At 65.7% G+C, this 26741-nt stretch overlaps 1 protein-coding gene across 1 annotated transcript; it reads right to left on the minus strand.

The window, feature by feature from the left end:
- Positions 1 to 126: 126 nt before the first annotated feature.
- On the minus strand, positions 127 to 26639 carry MORN1 (MORN repeat containing 1). The gene is made up of 14 exons (XM_016216832.2): positions 26564 to 26639; positions 25709 to 25780; positions 24236 to 24334; positions 23633 to 23743; positions 22437 to 22527; positions 21795 to 21882; positions 20240 to 20336; positions 18388 to 18498; positions 13899 to 14022; positions 13311 to 13480; positions 9486 to 9622; positions 9280 to 9359; positions 2276 to 2322; positions 127 to 349 (listed from the first exon to the last, which is right to left on the minus strand). Exons 1-14 carry the CDS (start codon positions 26637 to 26639, stop codon positions 201 to 203), a joined length of 1452 nt encoding a protein of 483 aa, XP_016072318.2. The 3' UTR covers positions 127 to 200.
- Between the last annotated feature and the right edge of the window lie 102 nt (positions 26640 to 26741).

Below are 26741 nucleotides of genomic sequence, written 5' to 3' on the forward strand. Positions count from 1 at the left end.
GCATCAGTGTTGAGCACTTTATTAAAACCAGCGGCTCTTGGGTGTGTGTGGGGGCTCCCTGAGCCCCCTAATCAGGCCACTGGGGGGGGGGAGATGGAGGATAGCACCCCGGGAAGCAGAGGCAGGGCTTCTGTCCTTTTAAAGTGAGGTGGTCTCCTGAGGGGACGCCCGTTCCCAGGGGCCGGAGGCAGGCGGCCCTCCTAGTTCCCGGCTTTGGGGCCTTCTCCAGGGACATGGGGCTGCTGGCCGGCCCCCCTCGCAGAGACCCGAAGGTGCTTGAAGGCGGTGGGGAGCGTGCGGCCCAGAAACGGAGGAGTGGTCACGTCTTGGATCATGATGACATATTCCCCTGCGAGAGACGGGAGACACGCTGGGACTGGCACCCGGCAGCCTCTGCCCCCGAGGCTCCTGCCCACGCCCCACCTGAGACCCCCAGGCCCCCGCCCCCGCCTGCCCCCGGACCTGCCCACCCTCCACCCCAGCTGCTGGGGGCACGTTGCAGGTGAATAAATGAATTTGGGGCGTGTGAGCCACCTCTACCCTCAGGATCCAGGCCCGGCTGCAGCCTTGGGCTCCTGGGGCAGAGCTGAGGCCGGACCAAGGGCAGCTGTGTGAGGTGGGCTGGGCAGGGCCGGGGGCGGGCGGGCAGGGCCCCCTCCCCGCTCAGGGGCCGTGTGGCTGGGTGCTGGGATCCTTTCGAAAACACTTTCCCATCTTTTAGGAGAAAAGCCATTTGCTTCCTCTAGAATGTGTTTTCAGATGATCACGGCTCTGAGCCCTGAGCTCTGAGGCCGCCTGCTCTGAAGCCCCCGCCGCCCGGCTGCGAGGGGGGCGCTCGGCTCGGACCCGGTGGGCAGGAAAAACACTCCTTTTTGCAGCCCGTAAACCGTCTGGAGAGCTTCAAAGTTGGGGAAGGAAAGTGAGCAATAACAGAGAGTGAGGTTGCCATGGAAACCGCCGCTCCCTCCCCCGGGCCGCCGGGGCTGGCACCGGAGCGTGGAAAAAGCTCGGGGCTGGCCCGGCGCGCACCAGGAATGCGGCCGCAGCTGAACGGCCCGAGTCGGCTGCACCGGGAACATTCCAGAGCCCGGCCTGGAAAACAGGCCGCTCGGTGACCCTCCGCTCGGGCCCCGGGGTGCGACGCCGAGCGTTCCCGGGGCAGGACCAGAGGGGACCCGCCGGCCGGCTGGCCGGCAGGAGTCCGCTTGGCCTTGAGTCAGCTCCTTCAGAAAATTGCGGTTTGGGGGCCGGGCCGGGCGCCTGGGAGGGGCCACATTCCGCAGCCGGGGGCACCGGGCCTCCCCGGCCGCCCGAGGAAAAGCCGCGCATGGCAACGCCCGTGTTTCCAAGCAGCCGGTCTCTAGGTGTTCCCGAGAACACAGCCACGCCAGCCGCGGCCAAGGGCACCACCGGGAGCCGCAAGGGCCCGGCGGGCAGCCGCCCCAGAACCGGCCCCAGCCTTGTCTGACCTCGTCCCGAGGCCTCGGGCAGATGGGAAAGCGCCTGGCTGGTGGCCACCGTGCTGGCCTCAGAAACTGCCCGAGGCCCGGCCCCCACTGCCACGTGGTCCCGTTGTGGGCCTTGCGCCGGGCGTCCCTACTGAGCCCCGCCTGCACCTCGGGGAGCTGGCCACCCACTGGCTTTGCCCTCACAGCCTGGAAACGGCTTCTCCTTAGGGCCCCGTGAAGTCCGGGCAACGCCCCCGCTGACCCCTCCCAACTAGCACAGGGGGGCATCCCCTCCACCCACCTGCACCCCCCCTCTTCTGTCACACAGGGGGGCCCTGAAACGGGGGGGTGACCATGGAGCCAGCCCTGTCGGCCGGTCGGCACACGGGTGGCTGCTGCTGGGACAGGAGGTAGGGTGCCGCCCACCCCCAGGCCCTGCACAGGGACCTTTCTGGGGGAGGAAGGGCTGGGGCCTGGAAGCTGCCTTCCTTCCAACTGCGACCCTGGAGACGGGAGCAGGGATGGCCACCTGGCCGAGGGGCACCCAGGCTGGCAAGCACCCTCCTACTGGACACCCCGGCTTTTCCCAGGGGCCAGTCACATCTGCCTCCACCTGCCCAGGGCCCCACGCTCCTGCCTCTGTGGGTGTCCGGAGAGCTTGTACTGGGGGCCGGCCAGGCTGGGAAGGCAGGGTGCCCACCCCCAGCCCCAGACCCACCCGGCAGAGGAAGGGAGCCGGTGCCCGCCTTCCAGAGGTGACCCAAATGACCTGTGTGGACCCGACAGTTCCAGACGGCCCGCCTGGTGGAGTCCCGCTGCTCGCCTACCTGGGAAGGGCCCTGCCTCTGGCTCTGCCTCCGCCGCCCCGTCAGGCCTGTGGGGAGGAGAGAAGAGAGGCCCCCATGTGTGTGGCACCCTCCACCCCGGCACCCACGGGGGCCGTAGCACTGGGGGCCCTGCGGACCGCGGAGGGCACAGGGGTGGCCGTCCTGTCCTCGAGGCCCCAGCTCTGCCTCAGGCGTGCAGTGTGCGCGACCCCTCTGGCCGCTCGGCCTGCGCTGCGGGAAGCCGCGAAGCTGGGACCCCCTCTGCCCGCCGGCCTGGGCATCTCGCTGTCTGAACCCAAGTGTGGCACCGACAGCCGTGGCTGGGGTGACAGGCCCACTCCCGTTGCCCCCGGTGCAGCCCCAGCGGAGCTCCGGTGCCCAGGCCTCTCCGGGGGGCAGGGCCGGCGGACAGCAGCCGAGGCTGCAAGTGACGGAGGCAGCCGGGAGCAGGGGGCTCGAGGGGGCCGGGCGCGGGCACGGTGCTGCCCTCCAGGAACGAAAGGTCATTGTCACCTCAGGACGCAGAAGAGGGAGAGGAAAGGCGGCAGGTGGACACGGGGGGGGGGCCCAGGGCCAGGCCACGTCCGAGGGATGGAGACCCTCACTTCGGCCACAGCTGCCCAGGCTCTCCGGGGTGGGGGCAGCTTCAGACCCGTCCCAACACTCCCGTCTCCACCAGGCGGTTTCGGGGCCACCACCCTGCGAGTTTCCACTCTCCAGTGAGGGATGGGCCCCCAGGGAGGGTCCCCTGCTGGGCGGAGGCAGCTGGCTTGGCGTGGATGCCCTGAGTCCTCCGGCCTCTGGATGTGTCCCAGGTGGGCCGGGCTGGGGTCTGCCCTGAGTTACCCCACCAGAGGGACTTGGGGGAGCCAGGAGGGCCCCCCACCCCTGCCCTCCACGGCCGGCGGTTCCCTGTCGACAGAGGGCGGGGAGTGCGGGGCCCCCCGGCTGGGGCTCGGCGACCTGCCAGGTTCCGACCCCTTGCCAAGCTTAAATACCACGTGCACGGGTTCGGGTGATAAAAATTTAAAGACAAAAGATTTTAAAGTTACTTCATTTCGAGGGGGGGGGACGGGCCCTGGCTCGGCCCCCGGAGCCACGTTAAGGATTCTGAAGTGCGGCGGGAGGGGGGCCGATAAATAATTTAGTGCTAAGAGTATCCAGAGCCGGCCGGCTGCCAGCGCCAGGCGAATGCGCGGCGACGGGAGCCTGTGCGGGTTAACGGGGCCCCGGGGCCGCGAGCAGCCGGCGGGCCGGGCAGGAGCTGGGGCCCGGGGCTCGGAGACCCTGGAGGGGCCGGCCTCGTGCCCCAGGAGACCTGGGACGTGCTCCCCAGGAGACAGAGCACCCCTAGAGCCCTAGGCGGGGTGTGACCCCGGAACACAGACTGGGCACCTACTGTGTCCACAGCACTGGGCGGAGCGTCCAGGAACCCACAGGGCCGCCGGCTAACTGTCCCTCAGGATAGAGCCCCGGGCCAGGGTCGGGGGACCACGGCGGGAGCGGGGGGGGGGGGGGACCGGGAGCCGCCGCTGGCCAGGGCTGGCCCCTCCGTCCGGCGTTTCCGGTCACGGTTTCCTCTTCGCCTGGGCCTGGCGTCTTCATGCTTCTCGGGCTTGGGATTTGCCGAGCGCCTTGGATCTGCAGGTTGATGGTTTTCATCAAATTCTGAAACAGTCCCGTTATTTATTTCCTTGACTATTTTTGGCCTCCGCCCCCCTCCACTTTGGAGCCTCCTGTTCTGGGGCCGTCTCAAAGGTCAGGGCGCTCGGCCCGCGACGGTCCGGGTTGTCCCTGGCGTCCGGTCTCCAAGTTCGAGCCGTCCCCGCGGGTCCGCTCTGCGGCCGACCCTCCCACGTGCTGCGGTGTGGACGCCGCTGTGACCGTCTCCAGAAGCTCCGCTCGGCTCCCCCGCGCCCCCCGAGTCTCCACTCGCCGCGCCCCGTCTTTCCTCCCGAGCACGTGGGTCCAGTGGTGGCAGATTAGATCAGGGTCGTCCCCTCTTGTCCCAGCCCCGTGGCCCCCGGGTCCGTTTTGACTGACCCGTGCTTCTGGTTATGCGTCGGACTTTCCGGCATTTTCCGTGCCTCTGCCCGGGCCCTGCGGGCGTCACGTGCGGCCCACGGGCACTAACGAGAATCGCTGGCCTAGGAAGCCGGGAGCCGAGAGCCCGGCCCCGGTCGAGGCGCGAACTGGGGAAAACTAGCGCCAGGTGGGCAGCTGTAGAGACGCCACAGGCTCCCCGACCTGCCCACGTGGGACGCGGGTCCAGCGCTTTCTGCAGCAGGCAGGTAACTGCCGGAGCTCAGCTGCCCTCCCCGGGGCCGAGCTAGAAACTGTCGGCGCCTCCCTGGGACCCCCAGGAATGGAAGCTGCAGGGCAGGGGCTCGGTGAGTGGCACCCCACGGCCCCTCTCCCGGGGGGCTCCGCTGTCGAGGGTCCACTGTCCCCGAGGCACCCAGGAGGCCTCTCCTTACCCAGGCTCCGGGGGTCATTCCCGGGGTCACAGTGCCACAGGGTCCCTCCAGGTGGGGCCCCCCCCATGGGGCCGGGAGGTGCAGGTGCGCAAGGGGCTTAGTGAAAACCCAGCCCTGGCCTGAGGTCGAGGGGCCAGCACCATTCAGGGATCCCATCCCGTGGGCAGTGGGCTCCAGGCCCAGGGAAGCTTTCGGGGTGTTCTCTGTTGGAGGGTGCCTGCCGGGGGACCCTGAGTGGCGCCCCAGCGGCGGCCGGCGCGGGCGTGTGACGGGACATGAGCCCCCCTCCCAGCTCCATCCGCGGGTCCCGGCTCCAGGCCTGCGTCAGGCGGGAGGCATCCGCTGGGCCGCGGGGGGATTAGGCGCCAGCTGCTCCGGCCGCCCGGCCTCCCACCTGCTCTGCTCCCCGCGGCTGCACCAGCTCCTCCCTCGGCCTCTCCAGGTTCCCGACGGCGCCGAACACCCGCCCCGCCCCTTCCTCTCGCTCTCCCTGGACACCCACCCTGGGGAGCTGCCAGCCAGGGCACCGGGGGGCCTAGGCCCGGCCCACCCCGCGAGGCCCACGGCCGGGTGAGGGAGCCCGGAGGACGGAGGCCCCTGGGGCCCCGGGACCCGCAGCCCGGACGCCGTGCCATGCCCCTCAGGCCAGGCACACGGGGCCTGCTGCCCCCTGGCTCCCCTGTGCCCTCGACGTGGCCTCCTGTTGTCTCGGGACCTCTCGCCCTCAGATAAGCACCCCCTCCTCTGGGTCCCCACTATTTGCCAGGACACTGCCTGGGTGCAGGGCCACCCACAGCCAGGAAGCATCCCGGCCACGCTCCCTGTGACGAAGGCGCCTCCCCAGCCGAGGGTGCCCAAGGCCGGATGCCCCGTGTGCGGAACCCGGGCGGGGGGAGGGGACGCCCAGAACTGGCCCTCAGAGGTGACCACGGCTGCAGGAGGCCTGTGGGTCCTGGGCTGTGGCCACAGGAGTTACATTTACCCCCCTGCGGGGCTGGCGCCTGAGAAAGGACAGGCCGCCACCTGAGCTTGTCCTTTTCGGGACCCGCTAACCCTGGTGGCTCCTGCCCAGAGCCTCTCCGGGTCCCGGCAGGCTGGCCAGCTGTGGGCTCACCCGTCCCCAAGGCTGCTCTGCACTCGGCGGCCGAGGGGGGACCGGGGGCAGGTGCGGAGCCAGGGGCCTTGCTCGGCCACCGGGAGGGGCAGCCTTTCAAGGGGGCGAAGGCCCGCATTTCGCACGACGCTCAGCAGTCACCCCAGCCTGCGGGGAGGGGCCGTGGGGGCCGTGAGCACCAACTACCTAGTCAAGTAAAAATATTAATTGGCTCCATCTGTGTCGGCCTAATGACCGGTTAAATGACGGATCACGGGCGTCTTAATTAAACCCGCTTTCCCGGAGCGCGTGGGGGAGGGCTCGTGGCCCGCGTCGGGCCGGGGCATCTCTGCTGAGCCATCAGTGAGCAACTGTGGGCAAGGTCGCGCCGCGGACTTCCCGCAGGCCGCGGGGTCGGAGCCGGGCCTGGGGCTGCGGGCGCCGGCTCCGTCCCCGAGCTCACGGTCAGGGCTTCTGGGGAAAGGTGGGCTGGGCCCCGGCCCCCATCCCACCGGGATCCTCGCGGGGCCGGCCAGCTCCCGGCCGCGTTTGTGAAATCGAGTCCGCGTTTTGCGGCCGACACGGCCTCGCCTCGCTCAGGAGCTGGCGGGGCCTGTGTCATGTTGTGAAATTCCGTCATGTGCCAGGAATGTCTCCGCAGGAATGCGCGGCTGACGGAACAGGCCTCCCGGGAAGCAGGCCCGTGTGAGCCGCCCGGTGTCGGTGTCGGTGTCGGGGCTTCAGGTGACGGCTGAGGCGGCGTGGGGACCCGACTTTGAGGCCGCGCAGAAGCCCCGGTGCGGCTCGCGGCGGGGAAAAGCCGGAACCCCATCCGCACGCACTCTCAGGGGGCCTGGACTAAACGTGCCACAGCCCCCGTGACCCCGCAGCCTTCCCGTGTGTCACCCACGAGCAGGGCCCTCCCAGGACTCTGGGGGGGTGCAAACCCCTCACTCCATGGGGGGCCCCCCCGAGTGCGGTGCCTGGGCAGCCCCTTCCCCCCGCGCTCACCCCCCCGAGAGCACGCGGTGAGCAAGTCCATGGGGCCCCCGCAGCTCCCGGCACCATGTTCCAGGGTCGCAGACTCGGGGTGCAGGGGCAGGGATGGGAGGGTCTCTAGTGTGGCCTCATGTTGTGGGCAGGTATTGGGGTGCTGGGGGGGGCGTTGGCACAGCTGGTTGCTGGATGCGGGGGCTTTTCGAGTCCAGAGCCAGGTTTGGGGGCCGGTGCCGGGAGCTGGTGCCCAAACCAGAGTAAGGCGGCTGGTGGGGACGTCCCACAGCAAAGGGGTCAGGAGGCGCTAGTGGTACAGGCAGGGTCCCCCGTTCTGCCCTGGGTGGCGGCTGGGGGGTCACACAAACACCTGGTTGGGGCAGAGGACTCAGGGGCACAGAGCTGGGGGGCTCGTCAGCAGCGGGGCGTCCGGGCCGTGGGGGGCGGCAGGATCTGAAGGCGGCCAGGAGGTGGGCTCCGAGGGCTGTGGACTCCGGGGGAGCAGGGATCACGTCTGCGCTCTGATGTCGGCTGCCCAGCAGTGCTGGGGGCCAGCGGGGCGCTCTGCACCGGCCTTCACCCCACAGCCTGGGAGCCGGTTTCTATACTCAAATAACGTAAGCTGTGCTGCACGTGGATGGAGCCCCAGGGAGATGGGCCGGGCCTCGCCCGGCTGACCGCCCTGCCCCTTGGGGCCTGGGCCCCGGGCGTGGTGCAGACGTGGGCAAAAGCAGGCCATGGTGCTGGCCACGGGCTCACTCAGAGACGGGGGGCACTTCAGAGCCCACGTGCACCTTCCTGGGCGTAAGCGGAAGATGCTTGAGGCCCCCACAGCATCGCCGGCAGGGCTCCTCCGTTGCCTTTGGTTGGCGAGGGCCTTGTTTTTGCCGAAATGAGACGTTTCCACGTCAGCCTCAGCGTCAGAGTTGCCACGGTGACAGCCTCAGGCGGAGGCCCCGGGCGCTTGGTTCTGTGACTCGTGTGTCAGCTGCTGGCGCTCACAGGTCCCGAGCCCGACGCTGAGCACGGGGCCCCGGGTAGCAGGATCCGGCTGTTTCTGTGCAAAGCGAGCGCCAAGTGCAACTCGCACTGCGGCACAGACGGCTCTGCCCTCGGCGCCCGCGGCCCAGCAGCTCGCAGCAGGGCGCCGGCCCCGAGGGTTTCCACCCCCACTTGTCCCACACCCTTGGTGGCGCCGACGTGCCAGCTGATGGCAGGAGCTGCAGGCAGCCCAGGGCCCCCTCCCTCCTCCTGCCGAATTCCTTGTTTTCCTGAAGCGCGGTGGCTGGGTCTGGGCTCAAGGCCTCCGCGCTCTCCTGTGGCTATTTCGACACCCCGAGGGCCGGCAGTGTAGGGACAGGTGCTCTGGTCTTGGCCGTGCGAGGCGTCCCCGGCATGCTGACCCCCACGCTGGGGTCGGAGGCCTGGCCTTGCAGGGCGGGTGTCTCGGAAGGCCTGAAGCCTGGCCCGAGGCTCTTCGGTGCCACCCGAGGGGTCGTGTCTCTCAAGGGCGGTGATTTCTCTCAGGGTCTGGGGGCTGAGTTCCTGGGATGCTCTGCCTCCAGCTCCAGCTCCAGCTCCAGCTCCAGCTCCAGCTCCAGCTCCAGGTCTGCTGGGCTCCAGGCTGCGCCTCCCAGAACCCCGACCCCCAAAGGAGGCCACAGGTGCAGGTGGCAGGCGCTGGTCGCCCTGCAGAGCCCGGCCTGTGCTCCACAGCGGCTGCATCTCGCCCTGCACGGCTCCAGGCGTGGGGTCCTGGGGGAGGGAGGCCGGTCCAGCCCCGCCGGAGCAATCCTGGCCCTTGTGGGTGGGCGGGGGCCCTGCTGCTCCTGAGAGCGGAGGCTGGGAAGGTTTCTCGGGAATTCAGCCCCCACCAGTGGAAAGAGGGCGTCACTGAGAAGCGGCCACGGGCGCAGGGGGGCCTCCCCGCCTCCCCATGGGGACCGCTGGCCCCTCTTGGAGGAATGCGGCAGGCCGCCGAGCTCCCTGCCGCACTCAGCGTGTTCCCTGGGCGGGGGGGCCACAGGCCCCGTCTTTTGCAGGAAGCAGGCCCTCTGCCTACCTGCAGCCTGTCTGAGCAAGTGGCCCAGGGGTCGCCGGCAGCGGCAGGGACACAGCCGGGCCAGGCCGCCCCCCGCTGGCCCTGCTCCGGGAGCCCCCTTGGTGCTGGACGGGGCCCCAGGCTCCCGTGGAAGCAGCAGACCCGGCACCCCCGTTGTCCAGGCCTCAGAGGCCTTTGCGACCCTTGGGCTGGCTGAGGCCGGTGGTGTCTGCAGTGCTGAAGGCCGTGGGGAACTGAGGCAGGCGTGTGCAGAAGGGCACCCCTGCCCCCGCCCGGGATGTGCACACCCGGGAGGCCGGCTGATGGCCCCCACCTGTGGCCCAGCAGCTGGGGCCACAGGCCAGTCCCCCGACACCCTGTGTGGGTCGGCCTCTCCTACCTGCTGCCTCCCGGTGGGTCCTGAGAGGTGGGCGTCTCTGTCCCGGGGCCGAGGCCGCCTCTGGGCCTGCTACTTGCCTTCTATGGGGAGCACAGAGAGGGGCTCAGGGGCGCCCCAGTAGCCCCCCTACCCTGGGCACCCCCCGCACTGGCTGCAGTGTTGGGCAGCCTGTGGACCCAGCCACGTGGGGGCCTCCCGGCCCCTACCTCATGCAGGCTGTCCAGGAACGGGACGGGGTGGTACCCGGGCGGGGGGGGCCCGAGGCAGACGTCCGAGAACTGGGCGCGGCCTCCCTCCGCTCGCTGACAGTCCTCAGGACAATAGGACCCGCAGCGTCGCCCCACTGAGGAGACAGAGGTCCCCAGAAAAATGAACAAAAAGGGCCTTTAAGCCTCGCAGAGCACAGACCACGTGCCGTGGCCCAGGCGGGCGGGGCAGGACGGCCGTGGGCGGGGGCTGGGAGGGTGTCCGACCACAACGGCCCCTGGACAGGCCCTAGCTCAGAGGCTCAAGCTGGACGGACAGAGCCCAGCACCCCCTCCCGACACAGTGTGACAAGGACCGTTCCCACGTCGCGGCTGGTGCTGTAGGCAACTCAGGTGGCCGGACCCCCACGGGATGGCCGGAGCCAGGCAGGGAGGGACGGACGCTCTGGCTCAGAGTCTGCAGGGGGCTCTGGGTGAGGGGGCTCCGGGGGGTCGCAGGCACTCACGTCCCTCCCCGGAGCCCCACTTCTGCAGGGCGAGTGGCGACGGGCCCCAGAAGTGTTTGGGGGTTACAGGTGGGGAGGACGTCCCTTGGCGGTGGCCTCGTTCCGTCGCTACGGCGCGTGACGGAAAGGAAGGGCCTTGCTCTGTGCGGCTCGCGCTGTGCGCGCCCCAGGCAGCAGCAGGGACTGAGCTACCAGCGGCCTCCACTGCCCACAGGCCCCAGCCCTGTGCCCCGGTGCCCTCCGCCAAGGCGACCGTGTGAGTGGGCCCCGGGCAGACAGGGCTGGCACTGCCAGCTCCCCCGATCGCAGCAACTCGGGCCCGGGTGGGTCACACGCTGTTCCCAGGGGCGCAGGGGACACGAGGGACATCTGGTGTGCAAGTCGCCGGTCGCCGGCCGCCTCCCTCGGGCTCGATCCCTACAGGCGGCCTGCGCTTTCACCGCCTGGGCACCCGTTCTCAGCACACACGCCAGAGGCTGCCCGCGCTGGGCACCGGGCTGCATGTCTTCAGTCCACGTGTCGGGCCACGCACTTCTTGCCGCCCCACCCGGCGCCTTCCATCATTTCTGCGGCTGAGCCCGTGAGACCGAAACCTGTGGCCACAGCCCCTCTCCCTCCCCCGTGCCCACTCTCGACCCCAGGCCTTAGACCTGACCGTGCGCTGCCCCCGGCGGGGCTCCTGGGGCCTCCCTCACCCGGTGGCCTCACGGGAGCCAGGCCACCCCCTCGCTGCCTCCGGCCCCGTGCTGACCACCCGGCTTCCCCCTCCCTGCTGCCTGCTGCTCCTGGCATACTTCTGGGGCGCCCCCCAGCAGGACACCCCAGAGCCGGCCCTGGGAGCAGAGGCCTCCTCCGTCCAGCTGAGTCCCTTCCGAAGTCTCGCTGTCGATGTTAATTGTGGCGACTAAGCTTCGTCAGCAAGATGGAGGTCACCAGGCGCCCCTGGGGAGGGGGCTCGGACGAGGCGAGCGGCCAGGGGGAGCGGGCAGGGCGACCTCTCCAGAGGGAAGCGTCCATTAATCACCGTTTACAGCCGCCCCAATTAGACGCCCTAATCACCTGTGTAGGACACGGAGGCGCGAGGCGGGGGAGCTGCCGGAATAAACAAGGCTCCAGGGGCGGCCGTGACCGCCAACGGCTGCCGTGGGCTCAGGACCTGGCCAGGCAGAGAGCCAGTGACAGGCCTGGATGTTTCCTCGTTTAAGTGACTCGGAAAAAAAAAATGTTATTGGCCCTGAGGGGCACAAGCGTGGTCTCGCTTGGAGGTGACAGACACACCACATTAGCTTTTAGGGCAGACTCAACCCGCGAGGCCCCCACTCCTCAGGAGGCGGCCACCACCCAGGGACGTGGCTCTCAGTGGCCGGGGCCCGTCAGCAGATGGCCAGACCCCCAAGGTCACGGGGAGACAGCCCACCCAGCCCCACGGGCCCCGAGCAGTGTTGTGATTATGGGAGGACACGTTGGGGAGCTTCCCATGTCCCCCAGTGGACAGGCTTCTGAGGCCCCGACCGGGCTGTCAGGAGGAGGAAGCCACAGTGGCCCTGGGAGGCAGGCCCGGGTCCCTCTGTGTTGTCCCGTCTGAGACACACGTGCACCCGGCGTGTGGGCAGTGACCTTCCGGAAGGAATGTCCACGTAGCCACAGAGCCCCCTCCATCCGAGGCCTGGCTCTGCGGGAAACCTCCGGCCCGCAGGGCCAGGCGGAGCCCCGGGTGCCCGCCGCCTCCCTCGTCTCTCTCCAGGCTCCTGAATCTTCTCCACCCACCGGTGGCCGAGGAGCTGCTGCTGGGGCTGAATGCGAGGGGCAGTGGCCCCGTCCCCCGCCCTCTGGCTGCGCCCGTGTGGCCACAGGACACACAGAGGCAAGTGCTCCGGTCCCAGAACAGACTCCGGGCGGAGGAGGTAAGGGGGTGCTCCTCCGTCAGACCCCCGGTGGTCCGTCCCCCACCACCCAGCTGACGGGCTCTTCCTCCTTCCTGGAGCCCCAGCACACAGGGGCAGCTGCAGGGCGAAGAGCCCAGTGCCCTGGACGGGGGGGGCGTGGCAGGGACGCAGTCTGGGTGCTGTGGTCTCGGGGACCCTGTGGGCCCACCCCCTGGTGCCTGCCTCCAGGCAGACACCCCCGACACCCCAGCATTTGAGCTCATGCCCACTGTCTCTGCCATGCTGGCCCTGGAAGCCACGCGGCACCTGGAAGCCACGCGGCACCTGGAAGCCACGGGGCACCACGAAGCCACGCGGCACCCCGAAGCCACGCGGCACCCGGAAGCCACGCGGCACCTGGAAGCCACGCGGCACCTGGAAGCCACGGGGCACCCGGAAGCCACGCGGCACCTGGAAGCCACGGGGCACCCGGAAGCCACGCGGTGCTCTCCTGTTCTTTTCTGGGACAGCCTGTTTGCTGTGATTCCTCGACAGGGATTTCATAGCACAAATTTTCCCTGGAAGATATGATCCCCGGTGCTGCTCTGCCATAATGGGCTGTAGTCAATTAGCGTTAAAATGTGTTGTCACCCAAGAGGCAGCGAAACCTCCGCAAGGTCTCGGCTACACGGCCCGTCGTTTTATGGGCAAGATCGGCTTGGCGGCAAAGGGCACCTTGGTTCTTAAAATCGCCCAGTAGTTACAGGTCCTTCTCCTCCGATCCCATCTCACGGACGCGCGAAACCACTTGTTCAGCTCGGATCGGCCGGAGACGCTGCCTGGGAGGGCTTCGCGCATTCAGAAAGGGAGGCGGAGAAGACGGCACCTGAGGCCCTCCGCCCGCGGCAGCGTTTCAGGCTCCCAGGTCCCATTTGCGGGGATCGTGGGAGGCGCTGGGGCCCAGCTGGCCCATCCGGGCCCGGCGGGCAGTGACCGGCACCTGCGTGAGGGTTCCATGGGCGCAAACCGCTGGGGCCCCGCGGACGCCCCGCTGACGGCAGAGAACACGAAAGGTTCTGCCACGTGAGCGGGGGGCGGGGTTCCTACAAGTTACGGGACTAGATTTAAAACCTTCGATGTAACATCAACGTGCTTTGTGACCAAGCCCTGGGCTGGGCCTGGACCAGACTCGGGTGAGGACACCTGGCGACAGTCCACGTGCAGGAAATCGCCCTTTTCTCAGCGAAAAGCAAACCGTCTACTCGGGAGTTAGAAACAACAGAACAACTGAAGCATCTCACGTCAACAGGCTAATAAGACGCGGTTTTCCGATTGCCTGTGACTGACACGGGGCCTCTGGGACGTCCTGTCCCCCAGCCCCGCTGTGCCCATGTTCGGGGGACCTGCTGGCCCCAGCGCACTGCCTGCCGCCGACCGCTTGGTGAACCACTCACCAGGCAGGCTGCCGTGGGTGTCCCCCTGGTCACGCCAGGCGTCCGGTGTCGGCGCCGCCTCCAGGTCTCTGGGGAGCGGCGAGTCGGCTCCAGCACTTTCCAGGGCAGCTCTGGCCTCCAGGCCCCCCGATGTGGGGCAGGACAATGGGTAGACGATGCACTCGAACCCGCTGCGGAGGGAACGGCAGGCGGGGCTCAGCTCAACACCAGCTGGCTGACACCTTCGGTGGGGACACGGTGGCCCAGGGGCCAGCCCAGGGAGGAGAAGGGCCGCGGCTGCCCTGTGAGATAAGGGGGTGGGAGGAAGGGGGGGGCAGGGGCGGGGGTCTCCCTCTGGGACCACCGGAGACCACGCAGAGGCCCCAGCCGCACCTCCCACCCGGCCTGCCTGGCGCCCACTGGGTGTCTGAACGAGCTGCGGCCTCCCTTCCGCTCGACTGAGCGAGTCGCGTCTGCTTGTCGGGGCCACGTCCCCAGCGCTGGGCGGGGGCGAGGCGGGGAAGGCCCCAGCTGGGGTGGTTCAGGCTACTCCTCCTCGGAGCTGAGGAAGACGCCCCGCGGGTGCTGCCCACGGTCACCCTCACTCACAACGGGGTCAGGATGGGCGCCTCCCGTCTGTCCTTGTCGACTGTGAAGAAGCAGACCTCCGAGTAGGCCGGGAGCTGCACGTACCTGACGCCCGCCGAGACCCTCAGAAGCCGGCCGTCCTCGCCTGCGGGGGAGAGAAACACAGTGCGCCCAGGAAAGGGAGGAACAGCCCCCAGGACCCGGGCCTTCTCCCGGGGGCCCAGGGCGGTGGGCACCGGGGAAGAGCACTGCCAGCACGGCCCCGGCTGTGCCCGTTCCACCTGCGCTCTCTGCCCACCTCTGGGTCCCTGCTCTGCTAGGCCCTCTGCTCAGCTGCCCACACTGGCCCTGACCTGAGCCCAGTTCTGGGCGCAGGGCACTCGCTGTGCCTCTGGCTGTGGCCCCTTCCCCCGGGAGGGTGTCCCCTTGCTGGCCACGCAGGGGTGCGAGCAGACACGTGGAGGCTGGCCTCCCTCGTGGGCCGGGTCACCCCGGTGAACGTTGCCCCTCATTACCCATCTCCCACCCTGGCCCAGGACACGGGCCTGTCCTGCTTGTCCGCACCCCCCAGGCGCCGGCACAAGCGGGTCCCGTGGACTCTGGGGCTCAGGGTCCGATGGAGGACAGGCGGTGGCAGCCACGGATGGACCCAGCGAGGCCTGTCACCCAGCCTCCCTGATGCTGAGACCTGGGAGAGACGCGGCCGGCAAACCCGGGAAGGGCTCTGACTTGGAAAGAAGTGGAGACAGTGCAGAGTGAAAACCAGCTGAGGTTTGATCTGCTGACGTTTCAGGTCAGGATGGAGCCACTGGGACCTGCTCACGCTCCTGCTTTAAGCAGCCAGGAAACCAGATGAAATGCAGTGAGATGGGCTTTTCAGGGTCCTGGGCGCCAGGCAAAGACATGGTCCCTGGAAGATGGGAATGAACCGTGTGGCCCCTCGTGGCCGGGTCACTGTCTAGGGGCACGTGGGAGCTGAGAGGGCACCTGGGCAGAGGACTCTCTCGGGTGAGGACACAGTGAAAATGAAAGTAGATCCAAGATGTTTCCAGACAAAGGAAGCGGGAAGAATTCATCACCAGGAGACGCGTGTGACGAGCGGTGCTGAAGGCTGAGTCCTCGGGCAGAAGGACAGCGGGACCACATGGAAACCTGGAGGGATGTGCAGAGCCAGAGCCAGAGCCAGAAATGGCAACTAGGCGGCTAAGGGGAGATTTCTCTTTGTCAAACTCTTTGCAAGGTAAGTGACCATTTAAACAAAAGTCACAGCAATGCATCGCGAAGGTGATTAGGTACACGGATGTAACACGTAGGAGGACAGCGGCACCAGGGTCGGGGGTGGAGAGAAAGAAGTATCCTGTGTAGTTCCCGCAGGTGGAGAGTGCAGGAGGGCCCGAAAGGAGACGGGTAAGTTAAAGGTGCACATTGTAAATCTTAAGCCCCTGAAATAACGAAACAAAGAGTGACAAATACTAAGCCAACAACACGGAAGATAAAATGAGTCAATAAAAAATCCCCAATCCGCCCTGGCTGGTTTGGCTCTGTGGTTAGAGTATCAGCTGGAGGACTGAAGGGTCCCGGGTTCAATTCCGGCCAAGGGCACGAACCTCGATCCCGGGCCCGGTCGGGCCACGTGCAGGAGGCAAACATTGACGTGTCTCTCACATCGATGCTTCTCTCTCTCTCCCCCTCTTCCACTCTCTCTGAAAAGCAATGGAAAAAATATCCTCAGGGGAGGATTAAAAAATAATTAAAATAATAAAGTGTGCTCTTTCTAGGCAGCGTATAGTTGGGTCCTGCTTTTTTAATCCAAGCTAACCATCTTTATCTTTTAATTGGTGTGTTTATGCCACTCACATTTAATATAATTTTGATAAAACAGATTCAAACTTGCCATTTTCCTATTTGTTTTCCATTTTCCTTGGCCGTTTTCCCCCTTTATACTCTGATCCTGTCTTTTGTGGTATTTTTTTTTTTTTTTTAATTTTAAAGAATTTATATTTTTTCCATTGCTTTTCAGGGAGAGGGGGAGAGAGAGAGAGAGAGAGGAAGAGAAACATCCATGTGAGAGAGACACATCAATTGGCTGCCTCCTGCACGTGCCCCAACCAGGGCCAAGGATTGAGCCTGCAACTGAGGTTTGTGCCCTTGGCTGGAATGGAACATGGGACCCTTCAGTCCACAGGCTGACACTCTAACCACTGAGCCAAACCAGCCAGGGCCAAAGAGCACACTTTAAACAGAAAGACACAAACAGGTTGTGGTAAGAGGGCAGAGAGGCTGACACCAGTCAGGAGAAAGCTGGAGTGGCTACGTTAACATCCCCGGAAGTAGGCTGCACAGCAAAGACCACTAAGGGATAAATAAGGTAATTTCACAGTGATTGCTCAGTTAACTAAATGGCATAAAAATCCTAAATGTTTATGGTCCTAATAACAGAGCATCAAAACAATGAAGTCAAAGTTGACAGAAATGAGTGTGGAAACAGACACACCCACAATTATAACCAGAGATTTCAATACACCCCTGTCCATAACTGATAGAACAGGCAGACGGAAAATCAGCAAGGATATGGCAAACTCGAGCAACAGTACAGCAAAATACGCCTGATCGACTTTTACAGAATATTCCACACAAAAGAGCAGAATCTGCACTCTTCCCAATATGCTCACAAAACATGCCCCAAAACAGACCCTATTCTGGGTCGTAAAACAAGTCTTGATAAATTTAAAAGGATTCCACATACACAAAGTATGATTCTCACCACATGGAGTTAAATTAGAAATTATTAGCAGAAAGATCTCTGGAAAGTCTCTAAACATTTGGAAATGAAACAACTAGCTTCTAACTTACTCATGGGTCCAATAAGAAATCAGAAAGTATTTTGAACTGAATGAAAATGAGAGCACAACATATGAAATTTTCAGGATGCAGCTAAAGCAGTGCCCAGAGGGAAATTTATAGTAATAAGCTCCTATACTAGGAAAGGTCTGAAGTAACCGTAGTTTCCACCTTAAGAACTAGAGAAGGGACATTAAATTAAACCCAAAGTAAGGAGAAGCAAGGAGTAAGACCAAAATCGGAATTAATAAAGTAGACAACTGAAAACAGAGAGTTCATTGTGTATCAGTGAAACTAATAACCTCCTGCCAGAGGAGTCGGAAAGAGAAGAAGGAAGACACAATAACCCACGCTGGGAAGAGAGGTGCCATCGCTGCGTTAAAGGGAAAATGGGCTTGAACGGGCTTATGTGATAAATCTGGCAACTAAGATGAAATGGACAAATACTTGGAAGAAAGCGATGGCCGGAGTGGACCTGTGTGTTACAGACCACGCTCGATGCCACTCACGCCCTCAGGGTGGCGCCTGCGGAGAGCACCGCGTGGTGGGGGTAGAGTCAGCCCTTGTGCCCTGTGGGTGGGACTGGAAACCCGTGCAGCCTCTGGGGGAAAACACTGTGGCATTTTCTTAAAAGTTCAAACATAAATCCACCATGCGCTCCCGCGATCCTGCCCACGGGTGTACAGATGAGAACACGTTCCCACGAGAGCTCGGACACGAGCCTTCACAGCCGCCAAACAGTGCGGACAAGTCGGCGGCCTGTCGGCGGGTGGGCGGGCGACCGGCGTGGTGTGTGGACACGACGGAAGACCACTGGGCAGGGGAGGAAAGACGACCCGGAAACTTGGTGGGCATGGCCGCAGCAGAGCAGAGAGATGCCCGCAGGGCTCATGGACATGCCCAGAGGCAGCAAATCCACGAGAGCGCGGACAGCTCGTGGCCGCGTGGGGCTGAGGGTGTGGACGGGCCGTACGTGGGCTCAGGGGTCTTTCTGGGTGAAGGAAATGGTGACGGTTTTCTGACTGTAAATTCACTAAAAGCCACAGGATCACGAATACAGAGGAATTTCGTGGTATGTAAGTGACGCCTCGATAATGTTAGAACACAGCTGTGACTGAGCGTTTGGTGCACGCTGCACAGCATGGCGCCCTAATTGGAGCTTGTGGAGCTAAGGTGAGACAGTGCACCTCGGGAATCTTGGGCACTTATTCACGGGGTTCTGCCCCCGTCGGGGTCTCGGGACCGACCGGGTGGGGCCCCTCTGTGGGGACTGGTTCCCAGGGCGGGAAGGGCTGTGGGAAGTCAGCCCGTCCGTCCCCTGCATCACCACAGGGCTGACCGGGCCACTTAAAAGAGCAGCCTAGGCAGGTGGAGACGTGTCCTTGCTTGATTACCCCGGAGGACAGGGACCTCTCCCCTTCAGGCTGAGACCGGCCTATGCAGACGCACACGGCGCCGTGTCTGCATCACTCTAGCTCTGCAACGTGTGTGACGACGGCAGGCACACGCACCCTCATGCGCACAGGGGCGCACGGAGCACACGTGCTCACACATGCTCACACGTACACACATGCTTGCACACGCACATGCACACACGTGGCTTCTTGCTTGAGGGCCTGACACCTGTTTGTCTGTCTGAAAAAGCCGGCGTCAGGCCGGGGACACTCACTCTCGGCCACGCCCCCGCCGTCCTGCCGCAGCTCCACGCTCACCGAGAAGGGGGATCCCTGCGCCACGTCCATCACCTCTGGGCCCAAAATCACGATTCTCGTGGCTTGTGCTGGGAGACAGCAGAGACGGGCTCTGGTGGGTGCTGCCTGCCCGCCTGCCCGGCCCGAGGTGAGAGCTGCGGTTGTGGGTCCCGTCCCCCTCGCTGGCCCTCTCCACGCACGGGTGGGACACCCTGTCGGCTTCCCGGCACTGGGAGGGGGCTCTGCCTACAGGTTGCAAATGCAGGACGGCAGAGGCTGGAAGTCTGGACCGGCCACCTCCCTGAGAAGCGGCCTCGGCGGCCGCCGACACCAGGGCAGGTCGGCTGCAGCTGTTTGGAAGCTGTTCGTTTCAGGGCTGACCCGACTGGAGTCAATGGCTGCAGAGTGTCCGCCAAGTGTTGGGGAGGTGGAGTGGGTGGCAGGGTCAGGTTTGCACCCGCCGGACCAGCCTTCACCCCCCTCCTGCCCTCAGGCCTGTTTCCCCTGCAGCTGAGGTGGCAGTGTGGAGTGGGTGGGCCCCGCACTGGCCCTCTGGCCTGGTCTCTGCCCCCCAGGAGTGCGGGCCTCTTGCACAGCAGGAGGGGAAGCCTGGCAGGGCAGGGCTGGGAGCTGATGGAGCTGGGTTAGCAGCTCGCAGGCCGGGAGGGAGCGATGCAGGGTCGCTGGGACCGGTGGGCCCTCCCGGATGGTGGGCCGGGGACCCGACGTGCATAGCAGGGCGACGCCAGAGCCCACGTTGGCCGGGGAGCCTGGTGGCCAGGCAGCTTGAGAACCCCCGTTGGGCAAAGTGAGGCCTCATCACACCCAGGGACGACAGGACCCCGAATTTGGGGGTGGGCAGGACCTGGACTCCCTCCCAAGGTGATGTCACTAAGAGGCTCCTGGTGGACTCAGGGCCCTGCCTGACGCTGGGGGGCTGGAAGGACCCAGGGCTCCTCTAGGGGGCTCCACATGAGGGAGGGGCGCCTGGCTCAGCCCCGAGCCCTGGTTGTGGGGTAGCAGGACCCCTGGGTGCCAGGACCCCTCCCCCAGGGCCCTAGCCACCTCCCTTCCCAGGACCTTGGCTCCTGCCCAGGCGTCCGCCTGGCTCAGCAGACACCCCTGTGGGCTGGGACAGTTGTTACTGACGCCCCTGTGGCTCTTTCCACCAAGGGTCCTGGGCCCCCCGAGGTGCAGGGGGCACCCCTGTCCAGGAGTCTAACAGGGTGGGGGCCACTTTAATGCTCAGGGGGCAGCACAGGAGAGGGAGGCAGCCCCCCGGGGAGGCCCCTGCAGGCCACCGGCCACCTGTGCTCACGTCACGGAGCCGAGAGCTCAGGTGGGGGCCGGATGGAGGCCCGATGCTGGGAGGCCCCTTGGGTCCCCGGTCGGACTGGGGGCCTCTGAGTGCCATACGCCCTTTTGAACCCTGTTGAAACGTTTTCTAAGAGGAATTTAAAGTTATTTTTTTAATCCTCACTAGAGGATGTTTTTTCCATTGCTTTTCAGGGAGAGCGGGAAGGAGAGAGAAACATCGATGGGAGCCACCCCAGTGGGGGGAAGGGGGGGAACCTGCAACCCAGGTAGGTGCCCTTCACCGGGAATCAGACCTGTGACCCTTTGGTGCGCAGGCCGACGCTCCAACCCTGACCACACCGGCCAGGGCCCTAAGCGGGGTTTCAGGTTCCACCCCATCCTGGTCCCCCAGCTCCTCTTGGTCCCACACCCGCCGGGGGACTGCCCAGGGCCGCCTGAGGAAACGCAGCCGGACCCAGACGAGACCCCAGGAGAGGGCCTCGCGCGGTGGGGAGGCGGGGGGACGACACCTACCCACCGGGTGGCCGTTGACCCACATGCCCCTGTAGACGAGCCCGGAGCAGTGGGCCATGCTGCCCAGGCCGCTGAAGACGCCGCTGTGCCACTGTCCCTGCAGGGGGAGCGGCCGGTGAGAAGCGGGGGCAGCCTGCGTCCCCCGCCCCAGGCGCTGAGGGGCCCGGGACCCAGGGCTGCTGGGATCCAAGCTGTCCCCACGGGAGAGATCGCCCTGCGCCTGACGCGTCCCAGGGGGCTCTGCAGGAGGCGGCCCCTCTGAATTTTAAGAAGCCGGGAGCTTTGGGGCCAGTGGCACACACACAAAACGCAAACAAAACGCCGGCTCAGAAGGGCCCGCTTTTCAGCATAGAAACCCTTCTAAGGAAAGACGCCGGAACCTGCGAACCCGTCGCAGCCAGGCGGGGCCGAGGCGCCAGGGCATGTTCTTTGGTAACGAAAAGGCCAATTAAAACCCGCTGGGGCCCACACAGCCCAGGCTGGAGGGGCCGCAGGCTGCGCCCCATGTGGCCTCGCCGGTGACCAGCCTCCCTCCGAGCGGCCCGCGAGCCGGACGGCGGGAGGGCAGGAAACCGCTGCGTGGAGCTTTCAGGGCCGGGGGCCTCCCCTCGACTGTGAGTTAGTCCTGCAGAGGAAATGCCGCCGGGCGGTCGGCTTCGGTCCCACCTCTGCAGAGCTAACTGGGCCCCAGCCCCTGCCCTGCCCTCCAAGGGGCCCGGGACGCTCAGCGGCTCCGCTGGGGGCAGGGGGGCTACAGTCAGTGCCCGGCTTGGGGGGCACTGCCCACAGGGGACCCGGGTCTCCGTGACGTGAGCTGCAGGCCTGGGGAAGAAACTCGGGGAAGGAGTGTGGCCGAGGGGACTGGCCGGTGCAGATGGGCCCACGGGACGGACCCTGCAGGCTGGGGCCCTAAAGAGCTCAAACACCCCAAAACCTGGGGAAATGCTCCAGCTCGGAGCTGCCAGCCGTTGGCAGGGCTGTGCCGCCCCCTGGTGGCGAGCGGGCAGGCGGTGGGCACCCCGTAAGCCTGGCGTGTGCAGAGCCCGTCCCCCGTCCCGGCCTCTCAGCTGAGCCAGTTTGCAGGGGAGCCCCAAGTGGGGCCCAACAGTGCCCGGGCCACGGATGCCCAGCGGGCAGCCACGACCCGCGGTGAGGCCCGGGGTGGCCTGGGGGCGGAGGGAGGGCCGGCCTCTGGGGATCACGCTTTTCACTGTCCGGAAGGATGAGCTCTGCCAGCCCTGCCCGGGGCCCGAGGGGCTCCCGGGCCTGCGCCTGCGCCCGACAGCGTCCCAGGGGAGCCACGGCTGGGACCCGGGGGCGTGTGGTAGCCGGGGCTCGAGGCGGCTCTGTGCCCCGCTCCCTGGTTTGGGAGCCTCCTCTGTGCCCGTTTCCTCACCTGTGGGGTGGGGAGGGACCCTTCTTCCAGGCTGTTGGGAGACCTGGGTGTGGATGGTCTGAGGAGCCGAGGACGTCACTGTTCCCAGTAAAGTGGGGACAGTCACCATCCCCACCGCCCGTGAGGCCGGGCGGCGAGCACCTGGCCGGCCCCAGGTACCTCGTAGGTGGAGCCGTCGGCGCAGCGCAGCTTCCCGTGGCCCTGACGCTGGTCCCGGACCCAGTCGCCATCATAGTTGTCACCGTTCCTGAGGGACACACAGAGGCCGCGCTCAGGCTGGGGAGCCAGGTGGCCGCGCTGACTCAGACCAGCCCCTCCGACCCACCGGGCTCAGCGTGCGCCACGGGACAGAGGCAGAAATAGGCCCCGAGCAGATGGCCTGAGCTGCCGCGGTGCCAGGGCCGGGCTGCCGGGGGCAGGAGGCCTGGGCGCTCGGCGGGGCGCAGGGACGGGCGCAGGTCCCGATGAGCGCAGGGCCCCGGCCCCCGGGGTGTGCCGGACTTGGAGAGGTCCAAGGGGGAGGCGGACCCGCAAATCCCAACGGCAGGGTTTTGGATGAGAAACTGGCCCAGGAGTTTAAGAGGCCGGCGTCCAGCCTGCGGCTGGAGGGAGACAGGCGTCTGCAGGCCGCACTCCCCCCTCCCGACCCCCACGGGGATTCTGTGGGGGCTCCATGCTCCACTCAACACACAAACGGCCCATTTCAGCAACTGAGGGAGGAAGCACAGGCCCCACCAGACACACGGCCGAGCTCTGACGACTGGGCCTGGCGCTGGGTTCAGGCCTCGGCCACGTACTCACGGGAAGGCCATGTGCCCGTGGCCGTGCCGCCTGTTGTTGTGGAATGAGCCCCGGTACAGGTGCCCGTCCTGGTCCACCAGACACCCGTGTCCTGGGGAGGAGCCGAGAGGCCAGTGTCACCTGCGCCGGCCGCGGGTGGACCCCCAGCCCCCGGAGCAGGAAGGTGGTGTCTTTAGGACTCGGCACCCTGGACCCAGGGGCCCTTCCAGGGGACAGCGTATTTGATTTGGGACGGCGCCTGCAGCCACGACACAGCGGAAATGGCTCCAGGGTGCAGCTCTCAACGGCCCTGAGGGGCAGGGCCACGGCTGAAGGGGCCCCTCAGACCCCACGGAGGTTGACGCGCCTGCTGCCTGGAGGGTGACGCTGCTACAGGGCCCAGGGGTGTGTGTGTGTTTGCAGGACCCTCAACGAGCGGCAGGCACTGAAGGGCCCACTCTCGGGACCCCGGTCTAGAGGCAGAGGAGGCCCCGTGCGCACGCGGCTGAAGCACTGTTTGGGGCTTTCCGGTTCTGGGCCGTCGGAAGTTCTGGTCATTCGGGCCCTTGGACATCTGTGACCGTCCTGCTGGCCTCGGAGTGGCTGCGCTTCCAGGAACCCTGAGCCTTCGGCCTTCGAGCAGCGCTCACCGCCCACCCACCCCTGGGGCGCAGTCCGCCCCCCGCCCCAAGTGTGGCCTCCGGTCTCGCTCTGTCCAGCAGGGTGAGGAGACCGAGCCCAGGCTGAGGCCTCAACAGAGCTTGTGCTTCTGGCCCCTGGGAGCCCCGAGGCCGCGGCGAGGACCCTGGGTCCTGGCTGAGCCGCCGTGACTGTAGCCGTAGGGCGACCCCACACAGAGAGGACAGAAGACCTGTCCAGCTAGGCCCAGGCCAGACCGCTGACCCCGGGATTGCAAGCAGATAATACAATGGTGGTCGTTCTGAGCCACTGGATTTGGGTGGCCTGTCCCACTGCGGGGGCTGGCGTCACAGGCCCGGCCCCGCGCACACTGCACTGCGGCAGACGTGGCCCTGGGGGCAGAGAGGAGGGCACCCTCGTCTCCTCCCCACCCCCACAGTCACAAGGGGGGGCCGGGTCCCCAGACCCAAGGGGACACCAGGCTCCCTGGTCAAGCGCAGGCCCCTGAGCCCACGCAGCCTGAGGAGTCCGAATGTGGGTGCTCGGCCAACATTCCCCGAGTCGGGCGGACGTCAGACCTTCCCTCACTCCGTGGGACAGCTCCCCTTCGTAACGCCCGCCGGCTCTGTACGTCATGACGCCCTGCCCTTGCGGCTCTCCCAACACAAACTGGCCACAGTAGGTGTTCCCTGGGGTCGAAAAGGGGGAGGGGAAACGAGCTTGGGGTCAGAGCCATTTCCTGGGTCCCCCACCCGTCCCCTGAGCAATGGTGGCAGCCGGGCCATTTCAGACAGACGAGAGGGTCTCTTCGTCCCATTACTGACTCTGGTTCATGAGGGAACTGGGGACCAGGTGGGTCTGGACCTGCCCTCTTGGTTTCTGCAAAGTTCACCCACACTGACCCCCGGTGAGCACTGACATGCCCAGGGTCTGTGGGGTGAGCCTTCTCTCCACTGAGAACTGACCGCCGCACTTGCCCGTGAGGGTCTGAGGGTCTGGAGACAGCCCCTGGCCATGCCGTGGGCAGCAGTCCATCGCCCTGCCCCAGGTTGGCACCGCTGTTATAAGACGCCCCAGGGAAACCAGGGCCCCCCATTTACAGACGAAGTGCCTTCTGCTCCCGGAAGAGAGGTGGTTTATGAGAAAGGAACCAGCGCGCCCCACGCGTCTCGGCAGCTAACCTGTGGCGGCCCAGTGCCGGCAGCCTTTTCCCACGATCTCGCCGTCCACAAACTCGCCTTCGTAGTAACTTCCATCCTTAAACAGCAGCTTCCCTCTGCCTGGTGGGAGAAACTGTGACGGGACATCACACAGCGGTCGGGGTGCCCGCTGGTGCCCACACGTGGCCGGGCCATTTCTCAGAGAGAAGAGTGGGCTCCGGAGTGCTTGGGTCCCCATGTGGGGCTCCTCCTCTCGTCCAGCACGTGTGCTCTGCAAGCTCACCCGCGTACGTACTGATTAAGAAGAACATTCTTGCCCGGCTGGTTTAGCTCAGTGGTTGAGCGTCGACCTATGAACCAGGAGGTCACTGGTTCGATTCCTGGTCGGGGCACATGCCCGGGTTGCAGGGTCAACCCCTAATCGGGGCGAACAGGAGGCAGCCGATCTATGACTCTCTCATCGTTGATGTTTCTCTCTCTCTCTCCCTCCCCCTTCCTCTCTCTGAAATCAATGAAAAAAAACCCACTCACACAAAAATAACAAAAAACATAAGAAAAATGTTCTTGACACAAGACTGAGCCCTGTGCTATCCTGCCCGGGGTAACTGCAGACCCATCAAGAGTGCGGAGGAGGCCACGTCCCCTCCTCCTCCTCCTCCTCCTGAGGGACACTACGGCCACCTCACGCCAGGGCAGGGGCAGGAGTCTGTGGATGAAGGTGACAGCTGAACAGTGCGTTTCAACAAGGGGGCCCACTCAGTCCAGCCCGGCGCTGGTACGTCTCACGGGCGAGTCTCACACCCAGCCTGGAGGAAGCGTCAGGTTTGCGCGAAAGTGAGAGATCTCTGTGCGGCAAAGACACCACAACAGGAGCCAAAAGGTTAAAAATACAGAAAATACTGGAGCCAACAGGTGCAACAGTTTCATGTAAGAAAATAGCAGGAGGCCGATTCTCCAGCAGGAAAACCGGCAGAGGACGGACGTGAGCCGGCAGAGCCCCAGACGGACGTGAAACTGTGAGCAGAGCTGTGGACCGCCCGGGCGCCGCCTCTGGGGAGGCCTCCAGGTGACCGTCACGGACACTCTCGCTCTTCTGCGGCTCAGACTTTCTACAGGACTAGGTAGGCTCTTCCTCATCAGAAATAAACCATGAAGGCAGCTGCCACTGTTTTCACGTTGGCAAAGATGAACTAAAGCCCCAGGGAGGACTTCCCAGTTGCAGTTTCCCTGCCTGTGCGAAGGTGGCCGGCCGAGGGGTCTCCTACGACCGCGGTGCCATTGCCCGGGCTTGCGGCCGGCCGCGGGGCAGCACCAGGGCGTCTTGTCCCATGGTCCCCAATGCCACAGGGAATGCCCTTTCCTGGGCAATAGGGACAGCACGTGGGCCCAGTGCCCCTGGCACCCAGTGCCACCCGCCCACCCCAAGATCCCCAAGGAAATGGGCTGTCAGCTGCAAGGCGGCGGCTGGGGGAAGGGGCCACAGACGTTTCTTACCGTGGGTCTTCCCTCCTTTCCACTCCCCTTCATATCGAAAGAAAGAATTCGGGTACACGTAGACGCCGTAACCTGAATATTGGGGAAAGGGTGCCCAGGTGAGCGCCGGACACGTGCCCTGGCTGACCTCCAGCAAGCACTCGGCAGGCGGCCTGGGGGCTCTCCAGGTGTCCGTGCACTTCGCCTCCCTGACTGCCCAACACGCTGCCCGGGGCTGGGCGGGGGTCAGCGCTGTTCCTGTGCACTGTCCACCCAGCCACTCGGCCGCTGGCTCATGCACCCAACACCATGAGCACCTGCTGGGCGCAGGGGGGGGAGGCGGTAAGCGGGGCGTGGGGACCGCCCTGGAGGGCGCCTGTGAGTGAGGCCCAGGGTGGGGATCGCCCCTGGAGGGCACCTGTGAGTGAGGCCCAGGGTGGGGACCGCCCTGGAGGGCGCCTGTGAGGGCCCTGAGTGGGGGGCCGGCCTCTTCTCCGCAGGCCCCCGGGGTGGCCTCCCGCCCCACCAGGACGCAGCCTCCCTCTCGCCACTCAGGGGCTGACCGCAGCACCCCCAATTCCCAACCCGCCCCCCAGCCCCCTGTCTGCGAGGCACAACTTGGGGGGAGCGGCTCTAGCGAAGTGTGGGCGCTACTGGACTCCTGCATCTGCTCAGAACGGGGGTCAGGCCCCGGCCGGCTTGGCTCAGTGGTCAGAGCGGGACAGCAGCACCCGCGGGGGCGCGACCCTTTCCAGGCCCCGGGGGTGCAGATCGGAGCTCGTGGGGGCTCGCGTGGGGAGCGCCGCCGGGATCGGGGCCGGGTAGGGTGTAGGGCGCCCGGACGCCCGCCCTGCAGCCCCGCCCTGCAGCCGTTACCGTCTTGCGGCGGCCGCCCCGGCAGGTTCCGGCGCTGCACCGGGATCCCTGGGCGTCCTCGCCTGGCCGCTGCCATCTTGCCGCTAGAGGTTTACCTTGGCAACCACTACAGCCCTCCTCTATTGGCTGGTTGGTCGCTAGGGGCGTGGCCATGGGCCCAGTCCCGGGCGCTGACAAG

The sequence above is a fragment of the Miniopterus natalensis genome, chromosome 9 (assembly GCF_054644295.1).
Source record: "Miniopterus natalensis isolate mMinNat1 chromosome 9, mMinNat1.hap1, whole genome shotgun sequence".
Taxonomy (NCBI): Eukaryota; Metazoa; Chordata; class Mammalia; order Chiroptera; family Miniopteridae; genus Miniopterus; species Miniopterus natalensis.